A 26472-nucleotide genomic window follows, 5' to 3' on the forward strand; every position below is an offset into this window, starting at 1 on the left:
GGGAGGTGACTGCCACATCCAGTTCATAGTTCAAAGGACATGGGACCTCCCCAGTTCCCTTTGGCCATATCCTGCAGGGAACACTGGGCTCAAGGTGCCTGCCTGGGACGTGAGGCAGAGCTTTGGAGGCCCAGGGGCCAGGCCTCTACTCAACCAGCAGAGGACACAGCCTCTGCAGCTCAGCCCCACCAGGTGCCACCACTGGGATCCCTGATGGGGTCCAAGGCCACTCCACCCCAGGATTGGGTCCCCAAGCTTTCGGACACAGGGTCACTTCCCTCAACCAAGTCCGGTGCTGGGGCAACCTCTGGCAGCCACCTCGTGCAGCACACAGAGCCACCAGCAGAGGGTGCCAAAGGCTTCCTCCAAGGTGGGGCTCCAGCGAGCTCAGGGGAATATTGGCCAGGCAGGCAGTACCCACTGCAGAGAGGGGCAGGAGAAACCATGGATACCACCAGCTGATGGTGAGCTGGGACTCACAGGTTCTAGGCTCTCTTTCTGATGCCTCTCTCAGCTTGAGCCTCACTTGTGACACACCCCTCCTGGGCAGACCTGGCAAACCTGGCTCACTCCCACCTGGCATGTGCCCCACGAAGGCCAGACTGGGTGATGGGCTTTGGGCCTTCTGGAATCTGTCCTGGGGTGATGCAGTGAGCAGAGTGGGTAGGTGTTGCGGGGGACAGCTTCCTGGGCCCCTCGCCTCTCAGAAATGTCCCCTCCGCTGGGGACCTTTTTGACTGGGTATAGAGGTGAGGGGTCTTCCTTGGCAGGTTCCACCCACCTGGCCATGGCCAGCCCTCTGCCTGACAGCTCATAAAGAGGTACAGATTCCTGTGTCTCTAATGAAATGTGAAATTGGGCTGGGGATGTGCTCAGTGGTTGACTGCCTCTGAGTTCAATCCCTAGTTCCCTCCCCGCCAAAAAAAAAAAAGAGATGCAGCTTCAGGAGGCTCTAGGAGACAGACAGGTGGCTTCCAGGAGAAACTGGTTTAATAATGTGGCCTTAGAGCCCCCACCCTCATTTCTGGATGTGAGGCTCTGTCCAGGGCTCTAGATCACCAGTCACCAGCATGCAGTGCTTAGCTGGCCTGAGATGTGGTCAGAGAAAGTTCCAGTCTGGGCTCTGCTGGATGGGAGTGGGTGTCTACAGCCCTCGCTCCTTGGACTTTGAAAGGGTTACGGCACAGCATGCCCCTAACCGGTGGGGCAACCGTGGCTTCCTGTCCTGGAGCCCCTGCAGGCCATTTTTGGGGGACAGCATCCTGCGGGGGACAAACCTGGAGTCCAGGTCACCAGCCTAACCAGCCTGGAGCTCTGGCCCACCTGAGACAGGTGGGAACAGCTGGGAGCAGGTGCATATGAAATCAAGCAGCAGGAGGTGAGTGTCAAACTCCAGAGGCCAGGAGCCGACATCAGCACAGGGAGGCCAGAGAGGCCCTGCCCACCTGGGGAGTCCTGTGGCCTAGGGCTGATGGATGGAGGCTGGCACTGCCAGGTGGCAGGTTTGGCTGGGAGAGGCCTTGGTTTGGGTGGGTGAGTGGCTTGCAGCTGAGAGGCCATCCATGGGCATGGCTCAGCCTGAAGATAAGCCAACCGCCTAGAGGCAGATGAGCACCCCATCCAGCCCATGTGAGTCCTCAGTATAAAATAATACACATATAAAATAATACTCCGTGCACTGGGAGTGGGCCCACCACCCATGCTGCCTCCCTCTGCAGCAAGGGTGGCAACAGTCCAGCCAGGTCTAGCTGTCCTCCACCCTCCTCTGGTTCTTGGAATGAAACTTGTTCATGAGTTCCTCCAACTCCGACCCACTTTGCTGCTTCTAGGGAGAAGGGATGAGGAGCTCAGACAAGGGGCCAGAGGCCACGACCCCACTTCTTCCCAGCACCCCAGGAGCAGGTAGGTGGGTGTACTGTGAAAGAGGCACCGGAGGGGAGCGCTCACCTCCAGCATCGCCTTCTGCACTGTGAGTTGGCTGTACACGCGGATGCCCTCCTCCCCGCACACCCTCTTCAGCTCATCTTTGTTGAGGGAGAAGAGCTGGGGTCCGGTCAGGATACCCAGGTTCTCCACGATCCTGGGGGTGGTAGAGAGTCAGGGCGCGGGGGTGGGCATGGCGGCCGGCGCCCACCCAGACGGCTGCGTGCACTGGCGTGCACTTGCTCAAACCCGCAGCCCTTCTGCTCACCGGCCGCTGAAGGCCTTGGCTTCTAGCCAGGCACGGACTTCATCCGGGCCGGACTCAAAGGTGAGTGGCAGGTGCACCGGCTGGGTGCGCTCCACGCGGAAGTGCCTCTGCGGCTGCGCCTTGATGTGGCTAATTTTCTTCATGAGCTCATCGTTGACTTCATCCATGTGGTGGATCAGCTCTGCAGGAGCGGGTGCTGAGCCGTGGACCCGCGCAGGCCCTGGCTTCCCCCTGCCCTCCCAGGCCGCCCCACACCTCCTTGCTCCCTCTCCATGTAAGCGCCCTCTCACCATCTTTGTTCCCTGCGAAGATAGGGGGCAGTTTATGCATCGGGCTGGCGGGACCCCAGTATTTCTGGCTGGCCTGCAGGGGCAGGTGGTGAGGTGGGTGCTCTGAAGACCTGCCCAGACCCCTACCTGACTTGTGGGCCGCCCCTTCCTTCCCTTGGCCAAGACAGAGGAAGGAGCCTCTGCACAGGCTCTGGCCCAGGGCTGGGGTGCAGCGGTATTCCCAGGCTGAGACTCAGCTGTCCCCCCAACCCCACCCAGGGCCAACGACTGTGTTGTGAGGGTGGGGAGAACAGAGCCGGGCACCTGCTCCAGTGAGGCACCAATGTCCTCTGGCCGAACCTCATCCAGGATGTTGCAGGGCACATAGCCAGACTGGCCACTTCGGCTGCGAAGCTTCCACCACTGCCGGCCATCCTCCAGTACCTGCGGTGTCCGGGGCCATCAGGTCTACCGTTTTTCCTGCCCTTCGACCCCCACCCTCCCCAGCCACGGGCACTAGTGTGGTCGCTGGGACTACTCACATGAGCCACACTTTGCAGAGAGGCAGAGAGTGCCCCATGTCTCCCCTGAGCTCAGCCCTCAGGCCACTGTGCATCCTGGCCCCAGGCTTCAGTCCTGGCTGGGGGGGGGAGGGGGCTACCCCTGCCTGGCCTTAGCAGGGTCCTGGAGGGAGGATGCTTCCTAGCCTCATTGTGGATGTAAACCACCCCCCTGCCCCAGCCTGCTCCACTTTCTGTCCCTCAGTGAGTGGCCTGGATTCAGGTTTGGCACAGTGGCTGCAGGGGAAGGCTCCTGGGTGGCCATGAGTATCAAGCCCCTTCTCTGTTCACTGGAGGGCCCCCCACTTGGCAAAGTGACTGCCCAGCATACAAGGGTTCCGCACACCCTCGGGAATCCCCCAGACCTGGAGGGCCCTCAGCAAGGCCGTGCTGGGAGTAGGGGAGATCCTGCCCATGGACCCAGTTGGAACCCAGAGCTGGGGACCCTAGGGAAATAGGCTGTGCCCATCTTGTTGTTCCACAGTTGGGTCACCTTCCCGGGTCAGGCTGACCCCTCACCTCTAGGACCTCATCCTTGAGCACCGACAGCTCGTGGGCATTGTGGGCTGTGAAGTCGTAGAGAATCTTCACGTACTTGGCCGGGGCTGGTGGTGGCTGGTGGCCCCTACAAGGACCCAGAGGGACTTGGGCAGCAGCTGCCCAGGCTGCAGTGGAGGAGGGGCTGTCTCTCACAGCCCGGAAGGGAAACTGTGACAGCCCTGGAAGTGGAGTGGGCGGGAGGGCAAGATGCAGGGCCTGGCCCACCAGAGCTGCCACTGGGTGCCTGGGGGTGACAGGGTCATGGCTTTCCCCAGCTGACCACAGGGGTCAGGACATTTTCAGAGCCATGGCCCCTGGGTGCTGCACAGGGCACCGGCCTGCAGGCTCTCCGGAGGTCTGGACCCACATCCCCAGGGGCATGGGTGGAGCTGTTGGTGCAGATCGAGCGCAGAACAGGACTGCTCCCTGTCCCACTGCACTGGGAGGAGCAGGGTAGAGGCCACCAGGGTGAACAGACAGCTGCTGAAAACACTTCTGTGCAGCTCTACCTGGGGGCTGGAGCTGTGGCTCAGCGGGAGAGCGCTGGCTTCCCGTGTGTGAGGTCCTGGGTTCGATCCTCCTCACCACACAAATAAAATAAAGGTACTGAAGTTCTCCTGGGGACCACAGGCCCAATGTGGGCCAAGAGGATGGGCTTGTTTGGAATACGGATTTGCAGCCCCTTCCCTCCTGAGACCAGATTCTGGGACCTTGCAGGTTGCAAGTGTCCCAGGCAGACCCTGGGCCAGGAGTGAGGATACAGAAGTGGGGAGGCAAAGAGGGGTTCACCCCTGGGTCTATTCTTTTTTTATGGTGCTAGGGATGGAACCCAGGGGTGTTCTACCATTGAGCTCCACCCCCAACTCTTTTGATTTTTTATTTTGAAATCTGGTCTCCCTAAGTTGTCCAGGCAGTTCTGAGAGTGAAAAGCAGCTTCTCATCTGGAAGAGGCATTTTAAGCCACTCGAAGGAGGTGTTTGCCACCACCTGGTGGCAGCACACCCCAGTCCATGCTGTGGAGGATGTCACACCACCTCCCTGTAATGGGGCTTACCTGTGAGAATGTGGGGAGCTGACTGGTGGTAAGACATCCCCCTGGGGTGTGGACTCAGAGGAGAGACTGTGTTTCGGGGAGTTTCTTATGGATAGTCGGCTCACAGGGGTGGGCTGTGGGGAAAGCAGGGCTTGATGTCGGGTAGAGGCCAGGCAGTGCCAGGCAGGGTCCCAGGACAAGGGGCACAAGACAGAGACTTGGTGGATGTTCTGTGACCTGGCAGGCCGGGCATGGGGCAGCCCCAGCTGTGGCTCCAGGAGTGGCAAGGGCAGCAGCTGGCAGCGGTTGGGGAGGCAAACTCCAGAGGGGTGGGGTCTGACCTGGTCATCGGGGTCAGAGGCCAGTCCTTCCATCTCCCAGGGAGCCTCCTGCAGCACATCCAGAGGCGGTTCCCAGCCACTGAGGAACTTGGGCACGTACAGGGGCACCTGTGGCTCCTTCGGCCACTCAGAGCTGGGGTGGGCAGTGCCGGGGTCAGCCAAGACTCCTACTGGAGCTAGCCCACCCAGGACCCCATCCTGGTCCAGGCCCTGCCCCTCAGCCTGTCCATACCGGGACCGGGTCCAGGTGTCCCCCAGGGACTCCCACAGTGACATCTCCTTTGGTACCAGGTGGCCACGTAGGAAGGCCACAGCCTCCTGGGAGAGCATCGGGCTGAAGACAGAGCGGGCCATGTCTGGGCCTCCGCAGGTGTTGACGATCTGGGGGATGGCGTGGCTCAGAGGGGCGCCCCAGCCTGCAGCTGCACGGCTGGCCACCCTGGGTCCCCGCCCCCATCCACCCCCATCCGTCCCACCCGCCCCAGCCCCAGGCACCAGGTCCAGAGGCCCGAAGAGGAAGTGCACCAGTTCAGCCGCACTGGGGTTCTGAATGTGCTTCTGCAGCTTGGCCTGGAGGGAGCGAGCAGGTGACAGGTGGCAGGGAGAGGGCAGGTGACAGATGGTGTGGGGGAACCTCCACCCTCACCACCAGCACAGGGCAGGCCTGGACTCACCAGCAGATTGATGGCCAGCTTGGTTTTCTGGAAACAGTCGACAAACTCACCCTCAGAGGGGGGCCGGGCACGCAGCGTGAGGACGCCCTCTGGCACAGGGTGGAGGCCATGAGCCGGCTGGCCGGCCCCGGCCTCGTGGGCCCTGCCTGCCGTCCAACGCTGAGCCCCCCCAGGCCAGCCGTCCCCAGCTCGGGGCCCTGCGCCGCCCCCCACGTACCTGCCGGCCCCTTCTTGCCCTTCTTCTTCCCTTTCTTCCGCTGGTTCAGCTGCTTGAACGCCTCAGCCGCCTTCTGTAGCCGGGCCACGAACCACTCGATGTCGTCCAGGGCGCAGTTGAGGATTTGCTGGGATCAGAAGAGCAGGGGTGAGCTTCAGACCTCCACCCACTTTGGGGCTGTTCTACAGGCAACAGGCCATCTGGGCCCATTGCAGGGGAGGCCGGGAAGGCCCAGCAGGGGGTGGGAGGGCACCCACCGTCTCCTTCTCTATCCTCTGAGCCAGCACCGCCCGAGGCTCCTCATCCTGCGATTCCCGGCAGCGGTAGCCTGGTGGGGACAGAGCAGCTGCCCAGGGGCCCTGCGGACCCTCCAGGGAGCCCCGACCTAGCCCTGGGCCTACCTGGCTCTGTGACTGGTGCTGGCAGGCCCACGCGGTTCTTGGCCTGAGGAGAGTCCCCAGCCTGGCGCTGAAAGGGGATGGGAGCTGGGCTCTGGGGAGGCGGCAGGATGGACTGCCGCTGCCGGATCTTCTCCTGGTGCCCCCTGGAGGGGAGAGGAAGGCCTGCTCAGCTGGCCACCACCCCAGTGCCCTCCCGGCCTGGTGAGAGCCCAGCTCCCCAGGATCCCCAGGGCCCTACTTCAGGGTCTGTGGCCGCAACTTCTTCCCCATCCGGCAGTCGGCCAGCGCGCTCTGGATGTCCTCCTGCACCAGCTCCGCCTGGGGGCACAGGGCCATCAGGCTGGTTCAGCGGGTGCCTCACCCGCCCCTGTCAGCTGCCTCACCTCCACCTCGTCGCAGTGGAAGAAGTGCACGTCGGGCCTGCTCTGCTCGGAGTCCTGGCACACCAGCAGCAGCACCGAGGGGTAGCGCAGCTGGTTCAGCACCGTCTGGCTGCGCAGCACGGTGGGCAGCGGGAAGTTCTCCAGCTCTTCCTGGGGGCAGAGGGCAGGCGGTGACGTGGCCTCAGCCGGCCCTGGACACAGATGTGGGCTGTGGCCACAGGCATGGAATGGACCACAGATGTGCCCTGCCAGAGGTGTGATGGAGCAGCATGGGCTCCTGGGACACAGACGTGGCAGGAACTTGCAGGGGCAGGACGGACCAAGTCCAGGGACAGGACTGACACTGCTCACACTGCAGACACATCTTGAGTACAGACTCCATGGACACAGCCAGGCCTGCTGAGTGCAGTCTGTGAGCCTCTTGCAACTGGACACAGCCTGGCCCCACTGCAGGTTGCTGCCTGGGCTCTGGCCAGGTTGATCCTGCTGGCCCTTGGCCTCGTCCTCTTCCACATGCTCACCCCAGAGACCTGGCACCCATGGGAGCCCAGTAGACAGCAGCCTGCTCCACAGCCTGACCTGGTTCTCAACGTCCAGCAGCCGCAGGGCCTTGTCGTCCACCTGCAGCAGCACCTCCTGTGCCCAGACCTTCTCCTTGGCACTGAGCTGCACCAGCTTCCGGATGGCGTCTTCCACAGATGTGATGGCCTCGCTCTTGTCCATGATGAATGTGGCCAAGTGCTGGGGGGCAACAGTCACTACTGGGTTCAGCCGTGCTTGTGCCAAGGCCCAGGCCCAGGGCTGGGGGCCCCAGCCAACCCAGGGGGTCCCACAGGGCCACAGCTTTATCTCAGGTGGAGGTGCCCCTATTCTGCCCTGGTTGACATCTTTGGGGATCACAGTTGTGCACTGATAAAACCTGAAAGCATTCCTGGCTGCCCAGCCACCTTGGGCACTCCTCTGCCCTCCCCACCTCTTGCTGCTAGGCCCTTCTCCTCACTCAGGACCTCACACTACATCTGTGTGCTGGGCCTGAGGCAGGTCCTGCCCTCAGGATGGCCTCACCCAGAGCAGTCGGATCCGGGATTGGCTTCTCGGGGACATGGGCTGGAAAGAGCGCATCTGGGGGTCTTCCGCAGCCTGGCCTGGCCTGGCCTGGCCCCATGAGCTGCCCTCTACCTCATCAGTAAAACCCTCCCACAGAGCTTCAGGCTTCAGTAAACAATGCTGGGACAGGTGGATAAATAGCTAGGCCAGGACATCAGACAACACAAAGCCACAAAAGCACTAGAGAAATTAGACGGTGATTTCTCACCAAGTCTAAGGGAACTTTCTCCACGGGGCACTTTGCCCAGCAAGATGGAAAACACATGAGCTCCGAAGAAGAGACTAACCAATCTGACAATAAAAAAAAGATTTCTGACTGGGTATCGCTCAGCCGTGTAGTGCTTCCTAGCATGCACAGGCCCTGGTTCAATCCCTAGCACCAAAAAATAAAAAACAGCCAGATGCAGTTCAAGGCCAGCCTCAGTAATTTAGTGACACTTTCTCTAAACAAACAACACAATAAAAAGAAATAAAAAGGGATGAGGATGTAGCTTAGTGGTGGAGCTCTCCCAGATTCAGCCCAGTATCCCCCCCATACGCAAATAAAGGATATTGATAATAAGTAAGTAAACAAATAAATCTTAAGTAAGCACACAATAACACTGCAACAGAAAATTGCCAAAAGATATGAGCACAAAGAAAACAAATATAAATAACTTTTTTTTAGTTGTACATGGGCATAATACCTTTATTTTATTTATTTATTTTTGTGCGGTGCTGAGGATCAAGTGCAGTGCCTCGCAGGTGCTGGGCAAGCGCTCTCCTGCTGAGGCACAACCCCAGCCCTGTAACTTTTTAATACAGAAAATCATATGTAAATCTCATTGAATAAAAGAACCACACATTGAAACTCTGAGCCTTTATTATTTTAGCAATAAGTCACTGTCTTTTTCACCTATTCTACTGTCCAACCCTCGAAGTCACTAGGGTACATCGTGGTTCAGATGTGGAGACAGGCAATGTCACCTAGCACCTGCCAGCCTCCTATGCAGAGGCTGGTGACATCTGTAAAGGCACACATCTTCCCTCCCAGCTCTGCTGCAGGTGGCCTGTGCAGGTGCAATGTGGAACTGGGCAAGGCTGCTCCCTGCAGAGCCACTTGCAATAACAAAGACTGGGTGCGACTCACGTGGCCATCAACCAGAGAAAGAGTGAGTGGGCGAAAACACACAGCAGAATCCGAGGGGGCTGTGTGGGGCGGAGGAAACCCTGAAATGCATGCTGTTAGCACAACACAGAACAACCCACCAAATGAAACCAAGCTGCTAGGCCACCAGCAAGCTTAGGACATCTCACATGGCTGAGACCACATAGGGGATGCTCTTGGACCATAATGAAATTAAAGTCAGATGAATATCCAAAAGTTAGATAGAAAAATCCTCAAATGTTTGGAAATCAAGCTACATAGTTCTAAATAACCCATGGGTCAAAATTGAAGTCACAAGGAAAAGTAAAATATATTCTGGGGTTGGGGATATATATATATATCTTGTGTTCTGTCCCCAGCACCACAAAAAAATTCTGAACTGAAGTATAATAAAAACAGGCATAATATATTACGATTGGTGGACTACAACTAAAACTGCTGGCTCTCCCACCCCCCCGACTCCCCAGTGCTAGGGATTGAACCCAGGAGTGCTCTAGCAGTGATCTATATCCTCAGCCCTTATATATATATATATATATATATATATATATATATATATATATATATATTTTTTTTTTTTTTTTTTTAAATTCAGGATTTTTTGGAGGAGGGGAGGGGAGTACCAGGGATTGAACTCAGGGGCACTCTACCACTGAGCCACATCTCTAGTCCTATTTTGTATTTTATTTAGAGACAGTCTCACTGAGTTGCTTAGTGCCTTGCCATTGCTGAAGCTGGCTCTGAACTCATGGTCCTCCCTCTCAGCCTCCCGAGCTGCTGGGATGACAGGCACATGACACAGAGCCCAGCTGAATTCAGGATCTTGATAAATTGCCTGGACTGGTCTTGAACTTGTAATCCTCCTGCCTCAGCCTGCTGAATAGTTGGGATTACAGGTGTGTACCACCACACCCAGCTAAGGCAGTGCATTGAGGGAAATTTATAGTTTCTGATGACTATGTTAGGCAAAAAGTTAAGACTTAGGATCAGTGACCTAAACTTTCAGCTAAAGAAGCTAGAAAAACGTGCTGGGGTGTGACTCAGTGGTAAGCACTTGCCCAGCATGCAAGGGCCTGGGCCCAACCCCCAGTACCACAGGGAAAAAAGCTACAAAAACACAATAAAATAGACCCCAAAGAGAGTGGAAAGAAGTAAATTAAAAGTAAAAATCAATAGAGAAGCCAGGCACAGTGGTGCATGCCTGTAATCCAGTGGCTCCAGAGGCTGAGGCAGGAGGATCACAAGTTCAAAGCCAGCCTCAGCAAAAGTGAGGTGCTAAGCAACTCAGTGAGACTCTGTCTCTAAATAAAATACAAAATAGGGTTGGGGATGTGGCTTAGTGGTCGAGTGCCCCTGAGTTCAATCCCTGATACCCACCCCCCAATAAACAATCAATAGGGAAAAATCCAACAAAGTTAGTTTTGAAAGAAATGTTAAAATTGATAAATCCCCAGAAAGAGCGATCAAGAAAAATGCTAGAGACAATCCCTTCAAAACCAAGAGGACAGAGGGTACATGTCTACACTACACACAGGCACCCACAGTCTGGCAATCCCACAAAGGCGGCCCAGCACTCAGCCTCACTGGCAAGTCACAAGTATTGAAGGAAGAAACAACAAGAAGCTTCACAAACTTTCTGAAAACCGAGGAGAGAACTCTTCCCTCCTGCCCTGTGAGGTCAGCATAACCCTGACCCCCAAACCTGCCAACAGTACTATATGAGAAAGTTGCAGATCAATATCTCTGGGAGACATTGACACAAAAACCCCTCAACAAAATATTAGCAAATTAGCCCATCAGCACATAAAAAGGATAGTATAGCCAGGCGCAGTGACACATGCCTGTCATTCCCACGACTCAGGAGGCTGAGGCAGAAAGATGGCAAGTTCAAGGACAGCCAGGCCCTGTCTCAACATTAAAAAAAAAAAAAAAAACAGCTGAGGACACAGCTCAGTGGTAGAGGTTCCCTGAGTATTGGGGGGAAGGGGGGAAAGCTAGTATACCTTGAAGAAAATGAAGTTATCCCAGAAATGCAAGGTTGGTGCAACACACATAAAAGTCAACCAGGGAGCCAGGTACAATGGCTTACACCTGTGATCCCAGTTACTCAGGAGGCTGAGGCAGGAGGATCACAAATTAGAGGTCAGCCTGGGAAACTGAGCAAGACCCTGTCCCCAAATAAAAATAAAAAGGGATGGGGGTGCAGCTCAGTGGTAGAGCACTTGCCTAGCATGAAGGGGCCCCGGACTCAATCCTAGCACCACCAAGAATAAAAAAAAAAATCAGTCAAGCCAGGCACAGTGGTGCATACCTGTAATCCCAGCAGCTAGGGAGGCTGAGGCAGGAAGATTGCAAGTTAAAAGCCAGCCTCAGCAACGGCAAGGCCCTAAACAACTCAGTGAGACCCTATCTCTAAATTAAATACAAAATAGGGCTGGGGATGTGGCTCAGTGGTTGCATGCCCCTGAGTTCAGTCCCTGGTAAAAAACAAAACAAAACAAAAAACCTCAGCCAATGTAGTTCACTACACCAGCAGCGGCCAATAAATCTCAATAGATTTGGGGATAAGTATCTAACAAAATCCAACACCCATCTTGATCAAAAACTCAGCAAAAGAAATTCGAACTTCTCACATTAATAATAGGTATCCACAAAAACAGGCATCAGTAGGACGCTGGACGCTCTCTCCAAGACTGGACCTCTGGCAGACCCATCATGCTCTCATCTTCATCTAGCATTGTACTTTAAACAGGAAGATGGGGCAAAAAAATAAATGAATGATATGAAGACAGGAAATGAAGAGTGGTCTTTATTTTCTAGCAATCTGATGTGTATATAGAAAACCCAAGCATTTTACAAGTCAATCACAAGTAATTTGCAAATGACTTAATTCACCAGTCTCAGGACACTGGATCATCATACCAAAGTTCAATTGTTTTTCTATAGGCTAACAGCAGACAACTGTTAAAAAGAATACCATTTGTTTTTCATTAATGGGCATTGAATCCAGGGTGCTCTACCACTGAGCCACATCCCCAGCTCTCTCTCTCTCTCTCTTTTTTTTTTTAATTTAGAGACAGGGTCTTGCTGAGTTGCTAAATGCTTCCTAAGTTGCTGAGGCTGGCTTTGAACTTGCAATCCTCCTGCCTCAGCCTCCTGAGCCACTGAGACTACAGGCATGCACCACTGCACCAGCACCATTTGTAATAACATATAAAAATCAAATGCCTAAGCAATAATTTAACAAAGGATATGCAAGCTTCCTATAATGAAGACCACAAAACACTGATGAGAAATTAAAGAATACCTATTAATGGAAAGGTATCCCATGTTCGTGGATGGAAAGACACAATATTGTTCAAGTGTCAACTCTTTCTAAAGTGATTCAGAGATTTGACTTGATGCCAATCAAAATTCTAACAGCATCTTTTAGGAGGAGAAATACACAAGTTGATTCTAAAATTCAGATACAACTATAAGGATGCAATGTTAGTTGGGCTAGGTGGTACACATCAGTAATCCAAGTTACTCAGAAGGCTGAGACAGTTGGGTTATTTAAGCCTAGAAGTTTGGGACCAGCTGGGCAACATAGCAAAACTCCATTTCTAAAACACAAGAGTAGGGGGAGAGACATAGGATATTTTGAAGATAAAGAACAAAGCTGTGGGACTCACATGGCCTGAGTTCACGACTGATAAAGCCACAATGAGTTGAAGCTGGTACACAGCATTATAGATCAGTGAAATGACGATTCCAGAAACAGACCTGTCCATATCTGGCTAATCACTTCCAGGAGGGGGGGAAAGCCTTTTCACTATGGCTGGACATGCACACAAGAGAAAACAAGCCTTGATTCCCACTCCACACCATGCCCACAAAACACCTGCAGGGGACGGTGGACCTAGATGCCAAGGCCACACTACAGACATCCAAAGGCAACAAAGGCACAGTTCCTCAGGAGGCAAAGAGCCCCCCACAGAAGGAAACAAAGGTGGTCTGATTAGACGTCACCAAAATGTCGTCACATTTGTGTCCCTCGAAAGACAGTGATGCTTATGAGTGAACAAGCCACAGACAGGGAGAAGGTGGTGCTGACCCTCACACCTGACTGTACGGATGAAGATGTCCACATGGACCAGAAGCACCTCCACATGTATGTGGGCAGAAGCAGCATCAGGGGAGAGGCCTGGGGCCAGGTGGCTGACAAAGATGCCCTCGCAGCCCGGGGCGGGCACAGAGTCATCCTCTGCCACGCCTTCTTAAAGTCAGTTCAGGAAGCTGAGGAGGCAATAAACTACAGGGTCCTGTCGACAGAGACAGGGAGGTGGGGCTGCGACCTCAAAGGGTCTGGCAGAAGCTTGGGGTGACAGAGCCAGGCTGGGTGCCGCCGATGTGGTCACAGGACTGCATGCCCCACCACATTTACTGTATGGAAAGTTCGCAGCAAAAACACAGGCTTTGGCACCCTGCCTCCGCTCCACCTTGCTAAGGTAGGTCTCTGATCCTTTCTCTGGGAGGGGTGGGAAAACCTCATCTCCTCCCACACCCTCTCTGGCCCCTGCCACAGCTGGGATGAGCCAGGCCAGCTGGGACCAAAGTCCAGGGGCCAGGCTGGGTCCTCACTGAGGAGAGCCAAGTCCCACCCCTGAGAAAGGTGGTGGAGCTGCTGCGGAGGAGGGGGCTGGCTGACCGGCCCACACTGACAGCTCTGCCTTGGGAAACTGCGTCGAAATGGTTACTGCACAATGGCCCAGCCTGCCCAGGCCGGAGCGGGGAGAACACACTGGATCCCAGAGCCTCAGGTTCTTGGGATTCATTCTGAGGAAACAGGCTTAGACAGTAACTTCCTCAGCCCTGGGCCCAGTGAGGCCCACGGTGGGTGGGAAGGCCCCAGAGAGCCAGCACAGTGGGCCTGCTCGCCCCTTACCTGCCTCCCCCTCATTCCTCCCCATAGTCCCCCAAGCCTGGATCTCAGCCAGGAGCCCGGCCAGCTCGCAGGCATGGAAGGCCCATCTGTAAAGTGTGTTTCCTGAGTTCTAGGTGTAGGACAAAGCCCTCCCAGGCTGGCGGCCGGTCCAAAGGGCGCAGGGTGGCAGGGTACGCAGGGTAGCTCCGAGGCAGCACGGCCACCTGAAGCTCCCGCAGTGCTCCATAAAGAGTGTCTTTGTTTCAGCTTCTCCCACTAATCCAGTTCCTTGTTTTGGGGCCAGGATGACAACTTCCTTCCCAGGGGCTCCTGTGCACAGCCCCAGGGGGCCTCCCCAGCACACCTGGGGTGGTGCCAACCTCAGCACCAAGTCCCCAGGGAAGGCTCCCCAGACTGAAGGGCTTGACCCCACTGTGGCTCAGCCCGGGACCCGTGGGGGGCAGTCCCTGGCTCTGGTCTCCCCACTCGTCCCCCGGGCCTCAGTTTCTCCACCTGCTCATGCACCCTGAAGCACAGGGTCTCACCTGGACATGGTACTGGGAGGTCTCGTGCATGATGACATTGGAGTTGGAGTACTTCTTCCTCTGCTCTGGACGGGGAGATGGTGGCCACTCAGCCCAGATCTCAGGACTGCCAGCCCCCAGTTCAGGTGGGACTGGACCCCAGGGGGCCGCAAGGGAGGGTGGAGTCAAGGTAAGAGGTGCTTCTCTTGGGCCCCTCATGAACACCAAGGATCACAGGTGTGAGATCCATGAGGACCCTCCGCAGACCATGAGGACTCTCAGGAAGCCCTCTGCTCCATCCAGCCCAGGCTCACCCCAGGGGAGACACCCATGGCTCTGAGAGGGAGGGCAGCCAGAGGCTATGGGACTTGTCCTGGGGGACTGGAGGCTCAGCCTCACTGGAGGCTGGCCAACCCCTGTGCCCACCTTCCCAGGGGAGAGGTCTAGGCCAGGGCTTGCCCACCCTCAGAGCCACCACCAGAATCTTCCTCCTTTCTAGGGGCTTCTTGCTTTCCAGACGGTGGGTGGGTGCAGCATCCAAAGGCACAAGTGAGGGCTGCGGCCAGCTGGGAGGGCAGCCTGGCTCCCTCCTGGAGAGACACCTGGCCACCGGCCACCTGCCCCGATCGAGTTGCAGAGACGCCCAGGGGAATCAATACTGTTGCTCTCTGAATTATTTGTAAAGGGCTCTCCCCTTACTGCTGGGGGAGGGGTGTTCTGTGCCAGGAACTTTGGGGACAGACCTCACAAGCTGTCAGTGGATTAGGGTCCAGAGGCCTCCTCCAGGTACCCAGGGCTGACCAAGCCTGAGGGCCTCTGGGCCAGGGCCAGGCAGTCCCCTACTTCCCCAGCCTGGCCCTATCTCCAGCTTCACTCACCAAACAGATCCTTCGCGCTCATCTTAGCAGCACCATCGGACCGGCCCAGGCTGCCACTGTGGGGGGGGGCAGGTGAGGGGGGCCGCCACGCCCTCCCTGGGGGCCCTCCCCGGGGGCTGCTTGTGGGCAGTGAGGGTGGGCATGGGGCTCACTTGGCAGCACCAGGGCAGCAGCTCATGGCTCCTGACTGGCTCATGGCGTCCTTGGTGGCGGCCAGCAGCAGGGAGGGCAGAACTCAGTGTGGCCGAGTCTGGGGCCCAATGCCTGGCCCACACCTGAGAGGACAGAGGAACTGAGCTGACACCTTCTCTGGTCCTGGCCAGTGACCTTGTTATTCCCGGGTCCAGGGCAGGAATTCAGTGACTTGACCAGATTCCACAGGGGGTCCTTAGGAAGTAGAGCTCCCTACCCTGCAACCCAGCTAGTGGCCACTGAGCCCCATCTTGCCTCAGACCTTCAGACTGCATAGGGTTGCCCCCCCCAAGAGGCTGCCTAGGAGGCTCTGAAGAGGGTTATGGGGGGAGAGCATCTTCTCAGCAGAGTTCAAGTAGGTTCAAAGGCCCTGGGGCAGGTAGCAGCCAGCAGGAGTGGAGGGCAGGGGCATGAGGCTGGAGCCTGGGGAGGGGCACACAGTGCAGAGGGAGCTCTGGCTCCCGCCTTCCAGTCCTGCCCCACCCCAGGCACCTACCCCACAGGGGCCTCTGCACCCTGTTGTGAACACATAGCCCACACCTGTCCACCCTTGGCTCTCTTTGGGCCCTTGGAGAGCAAGCAGGGAAGCCCTGTGGTAGGGAATCCTGGGGTCCCTGGTACTTAAAGGGTAGTCTCACCCTGATGAGAAGGCAAAATGGGGAAACCAGGGTAGGACCCTTGGCAGCAGGAGCCGGCCCAAGAAGGGACCTGGGGAAGGTGGGCACAGGGTGGGGGTTCAGAGGGATGGGTGGTGTCCCAGCCTCCCTGGAGCAGATTCCCAGGCCTGACCACTGTCCAGCTGCACTCTGGGGAAGAGGACAGGTTGCTAAAGTGAAAAGGGTCTGATCTGGGTTGGACCCTGGGACCTTCCTGGGAGGGAAGCAAACCCTGGGGGCTTATGTGGGGAGAATGCCCTGTGGGGACCACCAGTGCAGAACTGCCCCCGGGTCCCAGGTGGGACAGGTGGACAGCAACTCTGTGGTGGCTCCCTGAGGGGTCCTGGGTCCACACTCTTGTCTGCCTTCTGACAGATGTCACCAGAAAGGCCATCCTCCTGACTTCAGTGTTTGGGTCTACCAGGGTGGGGCCACCAGCCTGGGTGCTGGTATGGAGAGCTGAGGGGCAGGCTGGGGCACCCCAGGACTTTCTGGTTTGACGAGGTCCTGCTGGGGAGCACTCCCAAGAGATGTGGGAGCCTGGGGGCTTTGGTCACTGCCTCATCCTGGCTCCTGCTCTGCCCCGCCCACATGCCACAGGGGCCTGTCCACCTATCCGTGGAGAATGTTTGGAATGCCCATGACCTCAGAGGGTGAGTCTGAGTGTTTGCTTACTAGGATTCCTGGCAGGCTGAACCAAGGGCACTGGGCACGTGGGTCCAGGTACACACACCTGGGCAAAAACCACCCTCTAGACCCAGGCCTGAGGCACGCAGACACACGGGCTGGGCTGCACAGCCCTCCCCTCAGGGAAATCTAGGCTGGGACTTCAGCAGCCACTTAGAGGCCTGGGTGAAGCCTGCTCCCAGGGTGGGGAAGCCATGTAACTCAGAATAGGTGGAGATGGGTGCCCAGCCCTGGCCCTGGCCCCTGGGCTTCAGGCTGTACTTTAGTTTTATGGAGGCCATTTTCCGGGTATGAAGGGAGGACCCAGTATCTCTGGGGCCAGGCGAGTGGACAGTGGAGGGAGGAGGCCCCAGTAGGGCAGAGAGGGTGGAGGAACTGGCTCCAAGTTCAAATTCCAGCTCCACATGCTGAGTGACCTTGGGGAGGGGTCAGCTTAGTCATCAGGGCTCCTAGCTGCCCTCATGGGAGTCGGGTGGGGCCCTGGAACAGGGCAGTCCCTCAGGCCCTTCTGTGACCTGAGGAAAGAGCCCTGTCCAGGTCGGAGGGAGGAAGAGACAACTTGGAAACTTCTAGGGGGGAGGGTGGATACACTTGAGGAGACCTGGGCAGGCACAGGGTGCAGAAGCCTGGCTGGATAGAAGCACTGGGCCCACAGGGCCTGGGTACTGGGCAGGTCCAGCAGAGGCCTGGGCATAGGATGGCAGTGCAGATGGGCTATCCCCACCAGGGGCTCCCTCCTTGCACAGCAAGGATTGTGCACTGGAATAGGGGCAGAGGTGGTCTGTGGGGTATGCCTACTTCTGTCCCTGCTGCGGGGGGGGGGGGGGCACCCTCACACAAAGGGGCAGTTCTAGAGCAGCCCTGCCCAGGGACCAGGAACCTGAAATGGCCAGATTGGATTCCCACAGGTCCTGGTAGCCCACCCTCCAGGATGGGCCAGGCAGGGCTCCTGCAGCCACACCCCCAGCCTTCCTCCTTCTTAGACTCCACACCTCACCTCTGACCCAACCTGATGCCATCCTGGCCCAACCCTCCAGAGAGTTCCAGGGCCTGGGCTGTGTGCCCACCTTCAGGGTCCTACCATGGAGGAGGCCCCAGCCTCCTCCAGGGGATGAGAAGCCCCTTCTCCGGATGCACGGATTCCTCCACCTAGCCCCAGGACTGGGAGGGCATGGGACCTGCATGGGTGAGTCACCTGCCACTGACTTAAAAATATCCCTGCACGCGGGCAGACCGGGCCGCAGTGGACCGGTTCTTGGGCCAAGAGCCCCCGAAATCTCCTGCGCCCCCGCGCCCGGCCACCCCGGTCCAGCTATCACCAGCGCCCCAGGCGCCCAGCTGCCGCCCGCACCCGGCCCCGCCAGAGCCCCGCGTCCCATCGCCGCTGAGGAAACTGAGGCCCAGACGGATGAGCTCCTTCCTCGCCCTCACCTGCTCGCGGCAACTGCGTCCTCGCTGTGGCCAGTCCCCCGGTCCGTGTGTCCGCCAGTCTGTCCGCGCCTTGGCCACCGCACTAGGTCTCCGCTGGCGGGCGGGTCTCTTCGCGGGGCGGGGCGGGGCCGCGAGAGGACGAACCTGAGCGACAGGTTACCGAGTCACCGGGGAGCGGGCGCGCGGGGGAGGCAGGGGCGGGCCCGGGACGCCCCGCCCCCGCCCGCCTGGCCCGGCTGCGCGCAGCGGAGTTCCGGGCGGTCCCAGCTCACTGGGGCGCAGCGCGGCCGCCCCGGCCCTCCCCGCGGGACGTTCCGGGCCCCTAGCTTCAGAGCCCTTCCTCTTCAGCTGGCCCATCTGGTGTGGGATGCTGGAGCAGAGGCATCAGTCTGAGTGGAGGTCAGAGGTAGGAACTAGCTAGGACCCACAGCCCTAGCTCCCCGTCCAGGAGTTCCTAAGTCCCCTTTCTCTGCACCCCACCTCATCCCGGGCACCTCCAAAGGGTGGGAATGTCTGGTGGGAGGGGACACCTGTGGCCCAGACTGTCCTGTGAGCTTCTGGCTCTGTCTCATCAGGCGGTCTCCCAGAAGGCCCTGAGCAATCCTGTTGCTATGCACAGGACAGGGTGGGCTGCACAGACAGCGAGAAGCCAAGGTTGGCTGGCAGTGGAGGAGGTGAAGGGGATAGAGACATCCTGGGCACATGCAGGATCCCCAGGGATCCAGCTCTGTTCCCAGGGTGGGGGCAGCGGGAATGAGTACTGTCAGGAAGTCAGGACTGCTGGTGTTTGCCCTGGGCTGGCATGGAGCAGCCATGGGGAGGTGGGCACTCTGCCCTGGAGGGCCAGAGCCACTGGCATCTCTGTGGTCTGCACTGAACCCACAGGTGAGCTCAGCAGAAGGGTGGCAGGAATGGCCTTTGTCCTCCAGTCCCAGCACCTGCCTGAGTCCAGACAAGACCTGCTTCCTGGTCCACAGCCTTTGCAGCTGAATTCAAGAACCTGGCCTAGTCCTGCTCCACATGTGACTCCATCCTGAACCAGTGTGCAGAGTCAAGCACTCTGCTCTGCCCTGGCAGGGGCAGGCATACACCCATGCCCTCGCCCTTCCTCGGCAGGGTGAGGATCAGGCAAAAGCAGGAAGTGGGCACTGCAGGGACAGCTGGGGCAGGTCCCAAAGCCACTCTGGGCCGCCTGGACCTGTAGTGTTTGCAGATGGTGTGGAACAGGTGACCTTCCCCTTTGTGTGCCAGTGAGAGGGGGGTGTCAAGGGCTCCAGACTCAGATCTGTTAACTGAAAGCTTTCTGCCCGGTCTGCAGAAGGAACCCGCAGCCCTTCTGGCCATCCTAATGGATGGTGCCCCAGCCACAGAGATGCTTGGGAGCACTGGCCTTTCCCTGACTGCGTGTGGATCTGCTGCCTGGGCACGCTGAGTGGGAGAGCAGGTGTCCAGGCTGCCTGACGTCCATTCTGGGTCAGCCGAAGCCAGCTGAGGGCCCTGGGTGAGGACATGACAGTGACACTGGCTCTGGAGGAGGCCCAGGACACTGGCAGCCTGCCACCCTCAGCAGTGTACAGAGGAGGAGTGTTCCGACCAGGCATCAGGATGGAGGGCAGCGTGGCTGGAGGTGAGGCTGGGGATGAGGTCATGAAGGAGCAAGTGGGGGAGGGGGGGGGCTTTTTATAGCAAAACGCGGGAGGATAAGTGGTTACAATTAGGACAAATTCCTGGAAATGTGGACATTTATTTACTTTAAATAAATAGTGAAGAGAAAGCCAGACACTGCATCATAACATTATTCCAAATGCAGAAAACAACAGATGAAGGCAAGCTACTAGGAAAATCGGCTCAGACCCTACATTATGTTGCTGAAGTCCCCTAGCTCACTCAGAGACCCTGCAACTGGAGCTGCTCTCTGAACTGGCCACTGTCCCCACAGCCTCGCTCCCCTGGACCTCAGAGGTGCCCACAGGGAAGGGAGAGTGTTGGGGTGAGAATCTGAAGCTCATTGGCCCACTTGCTCTGCTCTCTGTGGAAACCCCAGCCCACCATTCTGCCCAGGCCCCCCCCCGGGGGGGGGGCGGGGAGGCAGACGGGCACTCACACACAGGGCCACCTGCCTGCAGCTCTGGAGGAACTGGTGGCAGAGAGAACAGGCAGCGTGCAATGTCAAGGACCATTGTGTGAGAAAGCACAGGAACGGGCTGCAGCTCGGAGGTGGAGGCTGCTTCTCCGGGTGCACTGCAGGGCCGCCCTCTGGCAGTCTCTTTTCTGCAAGGCTTCTCCCTCCTCTGGTGGCCCCACTTACAGGGCCTGAGTGGATGTCCCTGTGCATCACACCCCATGGCTGTTCTCACACCTGGGCCCTCAGAGGTTTGTTGTGCCCTGGTCCCTGCCAGACCCCCAACAAAAATCATTTGTGAACTACCCAGAACCGTCTATGGCAAATCAGTAGGAGAAACACCACCTGCTCGCTCAGCAGGGCTGGAGACTGCTGGGACCTGGCAGGGTATGGAGGAGGTGGCTGCAGCATGGCTGAGCCAGACGTCTACCTGACGAAGGCCGCAATGGTCACCACCTGAAGGGCAGCCTCCAGGCCGTGGAGCACCAGGAGTCCAGCACTGAGGACGGTGTCTGCCCAGAGCACCAGGGTCTGCCAGAGCAGAAAGTGGATGGAGAGAAGGCCGCTGCCCACTGTGAGGGCCAGGCTGGCAGCCAGGGGCCCCTCAGCCTCTGTCAAGTTGCCCTGTGTGCCTGAAGAGCAAGCAGATGAGAGTGAGGTGTGGTAGGGCATCGCCACGAGCCACTGGATTGGGGAAACAGCTCACTGTGGCCACCCCCAGAGCTGGTGCCTGCCTGACCCTCTGGCCAGCGGTGGGTGTGGGGCAGACTTTGGTATCCGAAACCATGGGCATCTGCCACCCTTTTGCATTTAAAACTTCCAAAAATATTTTACTAAAGCCAGTTCTGGAAAATGTCATGAATACTTACAAAAACAGAACTGCACATTTACAAACCAACGGGCCAGTCATGGAAAATGCCCATCCAAAGTTGCCACCAGCTGACCCCAGCAGCTCAGGTGCCCCAAGGGCCCTTAGGGCCAGCATCCCCCTGCAGGCCAGACCCTAGGTATGCACAAACATGGTGTCCAAACCCTCCAAGCAGCAGAGCTGCCCTCCTGAGAGCTACACTAGCATCTGCGCTGTCTGTGCTGGCAGCTACATGACATGCTGCCCCTGCCCCACGGGGTCCCAGATCTGACGCAAGAAGAAGGTCAGGGGCCAGCCTCCCCTCACCTGGGCTTCCTATCATGTCCTGGCCACCATGGGCTGGGGTATGCATGAGGGCCTGAGGTTGGCACCTGGCAGTGCAGCATGCCTAGACATGCCCATTCCTGTGCCCACAGCAGGGCAGTGTGAAGGGTACAATCCATCCCCAGACAGACACCCTCATGGTGTGTGTCTATGACCAAGCCCACAGGAAGGGCACAGCGGGGCCGGAAGCCTGGACCTTGCTGGTCTTGGTGGTCAGCTATGGGGTGGGGGAGGAGGTTTTGTGCTATATCTCTGCACCCCTCGAGTTCTGTTCAAGAGCATACCCTTGTGTGAACTGTGCAGTTGAAGAGGGAGTGGCCAAGAGGCCATTGGAGGAAGTAGCACCTGGATCCAAGCCCGACTGGAAAGGCTGGGCTTTCTGGGGACCTGCTGAGCTCCCCAAACGACCAAGGGAAGGACAGAGGGTGCAGGGGTATTCAGGAGCCCTGGCTCTGACAGGTAGGTTGTTCTGATCTCATGTGCTTCTAGATGGGAGCACACACAAGTATCACCTGTCCTCGGGATGGAGCTTCTAAACCAGCAGTTAGTGATAGCGTAAGGTGATATTGCATCACACCTAGGCAACAGCCTCCGCACACTAGTCTGACTGAAGACCTCACCAAGAACTGCACCAAGGGGTCACATCCGAAGGTTCAGTGCTCGAGACAGCACTTGTCACAGCTGGAATGCATCCACCCCAACACTCACCCAGGCACAGCCGAACTGCTTCCAGAACCCCCATCAGCAGGAGTAGAGTCAGGTCGAAGACCAGGCGGTGCCAAGGATAGCTGAACACCTGACCTAGGACCAGCAGCCTCGGGTCAGCTTGAGCAGCAGTGGGCTCCTGGGCCTGCCTCACACTCCCGACTTACTTTTATAGATGATCATCAGGAGCGTGGCTAGGAAGTACAGGGTGTAGTACAGCCTGCTGAGGTGAGAGAGTACTTGGAGGGGGACTGAGGAGAGCTGGTGTGTGGTCAAGGATCTGCAAGCTGGCAGACTGGGGCACACCCTTCCTGCTGCCCCAGTCAGAGGGGCTGGCTCTGTCATCTTTCCCAGGGACACACTAGCGGGTCCAGTGTAGGCTCTTGCAGATGGGCCCCCAGAGGTGGCCATGGAGACACAGCTGCTGGCTCCCTGCCTGTAGAGGTTTCCATTGTGCTATGGGCCCCCAGTGGGCATGAGGGCCCCCTCCCATCCCCGCAAGCTCATGGTGTAAGCACCAGTGCTTTGTGGCTGCAGGGAGAGTGGCGGGAGCTTTCGCACACTAGTGGTCCCTGGTGACACCACCATGACCCTAGTTACAAGGGAGAAAAAGGAGCCTTTTTTTCATTTTACTTGGAGAAAACCTATTCCTCACTTTGGGGCAGCTAAATGTCCACTAGCAATTTCCTGATCTCTGAACACTTGATATTTGTTTACGCTGACTGAGTCTAGGGTCATTTGGAGGGAGGGGTTTCACTCTGTGCCACAGGAATGCCACCTGGCCCAGTGGGAGGTGAGGAGCTACCAGCTGAGCTGGTGGATGGGTGCAGAGCCCACATGCCCCATTAGAGGAAGTTATGTCAGCTCTCTGAACCTCCCTCCTGAGAGCTCATCAGGATTTAAGGAGAGGTGGGGTAGGACGTGGGAAGAGCAAATGGGCAGAGAGCTGGCTGTAAGAGGTCAGCAATCCAGCTATGTGGGGTCCCTTCAGGAGCCAGCACTGGCCTGGGGAAGCAGGATGCAGCAGCAGCAGGATACCCCCGCGGAGAAGCCTCTGCCTGGAAGAGAGAGGGTGGTCAGTGAGTCCTTTCGGAATGCTTTCCCGGACCTCGCTCGGCAACACGGGGTCCATCATATCCTCTTTTGATCTCATATTCATGGAATGGAGTGACCAGTGACCATCGTGGGCCTGCAGCTAGGTCCTTGCCCTCACACTTCAGGGAAGCAAACACCTCCCAACAAAACCAAACGGTAGCTTCTGTCTAGTGTGGTCTGTGCGTTTGCCCGAGGCGTGCAATCAGATGGATGCCTTTTGTGTTATGAGACATTGTTTTCCACGTTTGATCAGACATTCACCTTCCTCTGCAATATTTTCACTTCCCAAAATCTATCCCCAGGAAGGAGAAAGAATGTCCTAAACCAGCCCTCCAGTTGCAGAGTCCCTTGGGCCAGCCCCACTCCCTCTGTGCTCTTGGCTTCTGTCTTGGGATGACACAAGAGGGGTAAGGGAGGCCTACTTAGCCCTGGACTCTGAGGTACTGAGTTCAAAGATCCCTCTGCCTTGCCGCTGCATGGAACATGACCCAGCCAGACTGCCGGGCTTAAGAGGCTCACACCAGTGCTTCCGTGGTACAAGCATAGATGCCTCTATACGTGTGTGCACACGTATAAAAATTCAGAATTTGGATCAACTCTTCTATAAAGTCACTGTACTGCTAGGCAGCCCTTGGTGTCATTTCCTCTGTAGTCCAGGGAGGGCAAGTCTCAGCTTTGGTGAGATTTGTGGGCGATCTAATTTCTTGGGCAGATTGGGACCCTTTGTGCCAGAGCTGTGGACTTTAAAGAGGGCAAGAGTCATACATTGGTCAACCACAGGGCATTAGTAACAGACTCTGGGCAGGGCTCCTAGCAGACACGTGTGGGAGCAGGAAGCCAAAACAGAGTGACAGAGTTGTATTACATTTCTGTAAGGCTCTTTAAACCCAATGTGTTCTTTTCCAAGCCTCAGCTACACTAGGCTACCTAGATACCTGTTATTATTTTGGTTGGTTTCACATTAATTGAGGTTCTCCTCCCTCCTGACCCTTTTCTTAAAAGTTAAGTGTCAGGGCTGTGGCTCAGTGATAGAGCACTTGCCTGTCATGTCAAGGCCCTGAGTTCAATCCCCAGCACTGCAACAAACAAACAAACAAAACCAAATAAAATCAAAGAAACTATCTGAAATCTGAAACATTTCAGGCATCAAGTGTATCTGCTAGTTCCCTGACGTTAAACTGAAAGGTGTTTCCTTTTTATAGGGATTTCCTTTTTACCACAGAAGTTAGTCAGGTTATAGGAATCAAAGCTAGTCCCAGATCCAGTGGTGGCCAGGTGGCCCCAGCCTACAAGCCTGGTTGTGCTGCAACTCAGCAACATACCCACAACTTGTTCCATGCAGGGATATTGGGGGAAAAGGAGAGATGGACACACAAGCCTGCACTGGCTGAGAGCTTCTCACCTAGGCTGACGCCCTGGTCCAGCCAGCTCACATGCCCTTTTGCCCAGGGACCCCAGGCTCCTGAGCTTCAGATGCTGCCACTACACAGTGGGAACCACATCCACTTCTTGCTGCCCTTGGCTCCCACTATGTGTCACAGATGTGCACAGTTGTGCCAGAAGTGAGCTGCAGGGTACCATAGGGGTGCTAGGGTGAACCACAGGTGTACAGCGTGTGTGTGGGTGCTGGGGTGAGATGCAGCTGTGCCCGGGGGGTGAGAGGGGTGCTGGGGTGAGCAGCAGGTGTTCCCCGGGGCGAGTGGAGTACTGGGGTGAGCAGCAGGTATGCCTGGGGGGCGAGTGAGGTGCTGGGGTGAGCAGCAGGTATGACTGGGGGGCAAGTGGGGTACTGGGGTGAGCAGCTGCTGTGCCTAGGGGATAAGAGGGGTGCTAGGGTCAACAGCAGGTACGCCCGGGGGCGAGTGGGGTACTGGGGTGAGCAGCTGCTGTGCCTAGGGGATGAGAGGGGTGCTAGGGTGAACCGCAGGTGTGCCCAGGGACGAGTGGGGCACTGGGGTGAGCAGCAGGTATGCCTGGGGGCGAGTGGGGTGCTGGGGTGAGCAGCAGGTATGACTGGGGGGCAAGTGGGGTACTGGGGTGAGCAGCTGCTGTGCCTAAGGGATGAGAGGGGTGCTAGGGTGAACAGCAGGTGTGCCCGGGGGCGAGTGGGGTGCTAGGGTGAGCAGCAGGTGAGTGGGGGTGCTGGGTGAGCTGCAGATGTGCCCAGGGTGCTGGGGAGCTGCAGAAGTGCAGGGGGGGATGAATGGGGTGCTGGGGTGGGCTACAGGTGAGTGGGGGTGCTGGGTGAACTGCATTAGTGCAGGGGGGTGAATGGGGGTGCTGGGGTGAGCCACAGGTGTGGGGGGGGCTGGAGTGAGCAGCAGGTGTGCCGCGGGTGGGGGTGGGGGTGCTGGGTGAGCTGCAGGTGTGCGCGGGGATGAGTGGGGGTGCTGGAGTGAGCCACAGGTGTGACTGGGGGTGCTGGAGTGAGCTGCAGGTGCGTTTGGGGGGGTGCTGGGTGAGCTGCAGGTGTGCGCGGGGATGAGTGGGGGTGCTGGAGTGAGCCACAGGTGTGACTGGGGGTGCTGGAGTGAGCTGCAGGTGTGTGTGTGGGGGGCTGGGTGAGCTGCAGGTGTGCGCGGGGATGAGTGGGGGTGCTGGAGTGAGCCACAGGTGTGACTGGGGGTGCTGGAGTGAGCTGCAGGTGCGTTTGGGGGGGTGCTGGGTGAGCTGCAGGTGTGCCCGGGTGTGATGGGGGTGCTGGGGTGAGCCGCAGGTGTGCCCGGGGCTGAGTGGGGGTGCTGGAGTGTGCCCCGGGGTGTGCTCCAAGCGAGCGGGACCACACTGTCCCCGCCACGGAGGCTCCGCTGGGGTCAGCATCAGGAATCCGGACCGAGAGGCCCGCGGCCGCCGGGCCGGGCAGCCAGATGCGGGGCGGCGGAGGCACCAGGCCAGCCCGCAGGGCCCTGCGTGACTGCGGTGCCACTACAGCGACGAGGCGCGGCCGCAGCCCCGCCCGCCTCACCTGGGCGCGCGGCCGCCATCTTGCCGCCGGGTCCGCCGCGATCCCGGCAGCCCACGGGCCGCGCCCTCCCGCCATCTTCGCTCCTCCCGCCGTCCCCAGGAGCGAGCGTCCGACTGCGGCCGAGCCCGAGTCGCCCGTCCGGCAGCGCTCGGTAGCTTTCGGACAGGAGGAGGCGGGCACAGAGGTTCGGCGGATTCGGGCTCGGGCGCGCTCGGCGGACCTCGGCTCGTCCTCGGGCCGGCTCGGCTTCCGGAGG

General features: G+C 57.8%; 2 protein-coding genes and 1 long non-coding RNA gene across 7 annotated transcripts; 1 reads left to right on the top strand and 2 right to left on the bottom strand.

The window, feature by feature from the left end:
• Positions 1–205: 205 nt before the first annotated feature.
• EPS8L2 (EPS8 signaling adaptor L2) lies at positions 206–15440 on the bottom strand. The gene is made up of 20 exons (XM_081279261.1): positions 15324–15440; positions 15172–15227; positions 14315–14379; positions 7189–7350; positions 6610–6759; positions 6465–6544; positions 6227–6369; positions 6083–6153; positions 5826–5952; positions 5609–5697; positions 5430–5504; positions 5167–5315; positions 4935–5067; positions 4615–4727; positions 3540–3645; positions 2785–2904; positions 2482–2554; positions 2192–2372; positions 1948–2080; positions 206–1825 (listed from the first exon to the last, which is right to left on the bottom strand). The coding sequence occupies exons 1-20, from the start codon at positions 15365–15367 to the stop codon at positions 1745–1747; spliced, it is 2151 nt and encodes a 716-aa protein (XP_081135387.1). The 5' UTR covers positions 15368–15440; the 3' UTR covers positions 206–1744.
• TMEM80 (transmembrane protein 80) lies at positions 15324–26435 on the bottom strand. 5 transcript variants are annotated; one of them, XM_081279266.1, is made up of 7 exons: positions 26217–26435; positions 23162–23214; positions 22324–22592; positions 22160–22252; positions 20690–20891; positions 18138–18281; positions 15324–15446 (listed from the first exon to the last, which is right to left on the bottom strand). In XM_081279266.1, exons 1-7 carry the CDS (start codon positions 26289–26291, stop codon positions 15407–15409), a joined length of 876 nt encoding a protein of 291 aa, XP_081135392.1. In that variant the 5' UTR covers positions 26292–26435; the 3' UTR covers positions 15324–15406. The 5 variants fall into 5 exon arrangements, 4 of the variants coding, with proteins under 4 accessions (XP_081135392.1, XP_081135391.1, XP_081135394.1 ...); XM_081279265.1 differs by lacking the exon at positions 15324–15446 and adding an exon at positions 17051–17884; XR_014020405.1 differs by lacking the exon at positions 15324–15446 and having other exon boundaries at positions 18147–18281; positions 20605–20891.
• Positions 18409–20084, top strand: LOC308641069. The gene is made up of 4 exons (XR_014020406.1): positions 18409–18543; positions 19023–19364; positions 19456–19764; positions 19948–20084. It is a non-coding gene; the product is annotated as an uncharacterized lncRNA (long non-coding RNA).
• Positions 26436–26472: the final 37 nt, after the last annotated feature.

The sequence above is a fragment of the Spermophilus citellus genome, assembly GCF_964194105.1.
Source record: "Spermophilus citellus genome assembly, chromosome: 2".
Lineage (NCBI taxonomy): Eukaryota > Metazoa > Chordata > Mammalia > Rodentia > Sciuridae > Spermophilus > Spermophilus citellus.